Genomic DNA, 3343 nt, shown 5'->3' on the forward strand with positions numbered 1-3343 from the left:
TCTTGACTGAGCAGATTAGAACACAATTTAAGCCTCAATGTGTCACAAGAACTATACAGTATTAAGTTCCAATCTGAGAGTGCTGCATCACAATATCCTCCAATTGAAATCTAAACAACCATCAACATTTATCACATCCCAAACTAGAAAGGAAACTATGACATAACCAGTGATCAGATTATATGTCAATTCAAAGAGAAAAAATCTCAGTTAAACGGGTCCCTCGGTACTCATATCCGGTGACAAAGTAGTTAAAAGAAAGGAGCTTTGTGCGTGATTATGTGGAACTGTAACTTAAACAAATTCTTAAGGGTGCAGGTCAAAGTTGATGACTCCCCGGCATGACACTAACCCCCGTCGTCAAAAATGAGGTACCCAACTTCTGGTTCCCGTTTAATGTAATGCTCATATCATGGGGTAACACTACTAAAATACTACTCTAATCTACCCACTTCTGCTGGCTATTCGGGCCTCACTCGCAGACGAAGCTCGAAATCTACAAAAAATATATTTATATGTAATAATCTCGTGAAGCTCAGGTCGGCTTCGAACAGCGTTCAGAATAATTCGGGTCGACTCTCGAGGGGTATCATGCAGTGTGAGCTCTCTCTCATCACTTTGTTGAAGTAGCAACCTGGGGTGGCTTTGAGGAGAAATAGTTCGGCACTCGAGTGTGATAGAATGAGGAAGGTGGGATGTATTGGTAGCTTCGGAGATTAAGCGACGAGAATGTCGGTAGAGTTCAACCAGTCCAAGCCTTCGCTGTAGTCACACTCGAATGCCAGATCACCCAAGTCACCCCCCAAAAAATCGAACCCGGCGGCGATTTCTAGCGCGTCGTCTGGTGAACCGCATTCACCGTTGACACCTGGGAAATCGAACAAGAAATCCGACAAAAACACGTCTCCCAGATCGCACGCACTCTGGACTTCCGCTAAGCCATTGCTCTCATTCAAATTTTCGGAGTGGTCCGAGTCCGAATCAGACTGGTTCTCCGAGCTGCTCTCGTAGAAGCCGTCGCTAGCCATTACGCTAGAGGACGGCGACCGCTCGCAAGCGGTGAGGCTGGAGCAAGGCGACCCCTCCGACCCATCACCTGAACTAAATGACGACGGTGAACGCATCAAGTACTCACAATCCTCACTAAAGTTCTCCAAATCCTCGCTGGGATTGTCAAACAGGTCATGGTCCAACATAACCTCATCTAAAATATCGTATGCATCCAACACTTGCGTTTCCTCGTCATCGCAGCGGTACATGCAGCTCTCTGTACTGTCCGCGTCCGTAATCCTCTCAACTTCCACAGCGCACAATGGCTCCGAACTACACCCACCTCTCCCAACTTCCACCTCCTTCCTCTCACACGTCACCCCCTCCTTCTTACAACTTCGAGACCCCTTCGCCAATGCCTCAACTTTCTTCGTGCTCTTCTTCGACAACACCTCACACGCGGATTTCGTCGTCGTCGCTACTTCAACCTTCCTCCCCGCACTGAAATTCGTATGCGCAGCGGGTCCGCGAATCTCCCGCGCAGCTTTATCGTATGCCTCTGCTGCTTGCTCCGCGGTGTCGTACGTTCCCAACCATAGCCGAACTCCTTTAGAAGGATCCCGGATCTCGGCGGCCCACTTCCCCCACGGCCTCTGCCTTACGCCCCTGTACTTTTGAGGCTTGCCATCGCTCCTGGCCGAAACTGAGGCAGCCATCGCTACTGGCTTGGCCGTAGCCAGAGGATTAACATTTGACACTTCAACACTTCTACCAACATTAACTGAAGGAGCAGCGCTGCTGTTCTTTGTCTTGACTACAGACATGGTTGCAGTAACCCTGGGCACCTTCTTCTCCGACATCTTGGGAGCTATCCTTTTTGATTGCCACGATTTCTCATAAAAATTGGAAGACTCAAATACCGCTTCGTTATCAATCTGTCTAGCGTAGCTCACAGGGCAATGCATTGCCTCGGCAGTGAAGACGGTATGGTAACTCGGCACCTCGGGTTCATCGAGGTCACTGTCAGAAGAAGACTCTTCGGCAGCGAAGGTCTCTGAGGACAAGTGAATCTCACGCACTAATCTTCTCTGCGAATTTCTAACCATGCGGATAGTGTCCTCCTCGTCACTCGACGAATCGGTTGCGTCGGGGTCCGTGCATATCACTCTCACCCTCTTTTGGGCTCTCTGAAACCCGTTGCCTCTAACGGTCTCTCCGTGGGGAGAATACTCTCGCTTCACGGTCTCTTCAGACATTGTGTTCAAGACCTTTCTCTTCAACGAAAGAGAAGACGCAATCTTGTCACACCCTTCCATTATGCTGACCGTGCCGAAAAAACTCTGTTCCAAACCTAAATAACAAGCTAAAATCTCCGTCGCCTTCAATTTACTCAGTTTGAAATGCCATTCACTGTGAAAGCCATCCTCCACTTCAACGTAAACTGGCTGACCGAGATGAGTGTGGACAAGTTGTACACCCCGCGTAACAACATCTGATGCTAACTTCACGTCCTCGCACCATTCTGTACACACTCCTTTCGAAAATTTTCCTAGACCTCTCTATTTCCACCGGACAATACCAGACTACCTAACTACTCACAGAGTTCATATCTCTGGCGGAAATGGTTTCCTTTAGTACCTCCAACAAAATGTCGCAGCTGCAACACCAATGCTTCAACAACACTTTCCAGATTGTGAAGACTAGATGATAGACAAGGCCTGGTGAAGACTAGCCTCGCTACTAGCACAGCGCGATCTCAAGACAGACAGCACCGTAACGGGGTGAGGAAGATGGCGCAGGCAGACAAGCACCAAAGAGGAGGGAGACCGGCTTTGTAGTCGTGATGATGGGCGAGTTGAGGGAGAGTGGCGGCCAGTCTTTCCGTGCTACATGCGCTATTATAAGAAATCTGTCACGGCTGCGTGTCATGTTCCCTTCCGCGTCGACGGTCTCTCTTCATCCAAATGTTCCATCCCTGATCTTCATTGCAGCAAGCATTGGTCACTGAAATTGAGGGGGGCATTTACTGTTGCTCACTGTCAATAATTACGTTGAGCCAATTACGCCAGCCACGAAACAAATGGTTTTTAAGCTTGCTAGGAGCTCACTATGGCACCCATTGTGAGCAAATAAATTTGGCTGCCACTGTTCCTGCAATGTGACCTACATTACAAAAATTTCATGTGCGTTCGTCCCGAGCATGTGTAAAGGGCACAACCAAGCGTGTGCACAGCTCATATTCTTTGACAACAATTTTATTTATCCTCTTGGCAGTAAGTGGAATTAACAAGAACGATGCAGGGATCTCTATCCCCCGTGTTTGGACAGGCATATGAGCGCGTGTAATCCTGAT

At 48.5% G+C, this 3343-nt stretch overlaps 1 protein-coding gene across 1 annotated transcript; it reads right to left on the reverse strand.

Annotated features, from left to right (window-relative positions):
* Positions 1 to 251: 251 nt before the first annotated feature.
* Positions 252 to 2867, reverse strand: LOC112287198 (uncharacterized). Its single transcript, XM_024529960.3, has one exon. It carries the CDS (start codon positions 2304 to 2306, stop codon positions 717 to 719), a length of 1590 nt encoding a protein of 529 aa, XP_024385728.1. The 5' UTR covers positions 2307 to 2867; the 3' UTR covers positions 252 to 716.
* Positions 2868 to 3343: the final 476 nt, after the last annotated feature.

The sequence above is a fragment of the Physcomitrium patens genome, chromosome 10 (genome assembly GCF_059467195.1).
Source record: "Physcomitrium patens ecotype Gransden chromosome 10, ASM5946719v1, whole genome shotgun sequence".
Taxonomy (NCBI): domain Eukaryota; kingdom Viridiplantae; phylum Streptophyta; class Bryopsida; order Funariales; family Funariaceae; genus Physcomitrium; species Physcomitrium patens.

Bases quoted from the DNA above. Each gene is read 5' to 3' on its own strand.
- LOC112287198 (XM_024529960.3), bottom strand. From the start codon at position 2,306: ATGGAAGGGTGTGACAAGATTGCGTCTTCTCTTTCGTTGAAGAGAAAG.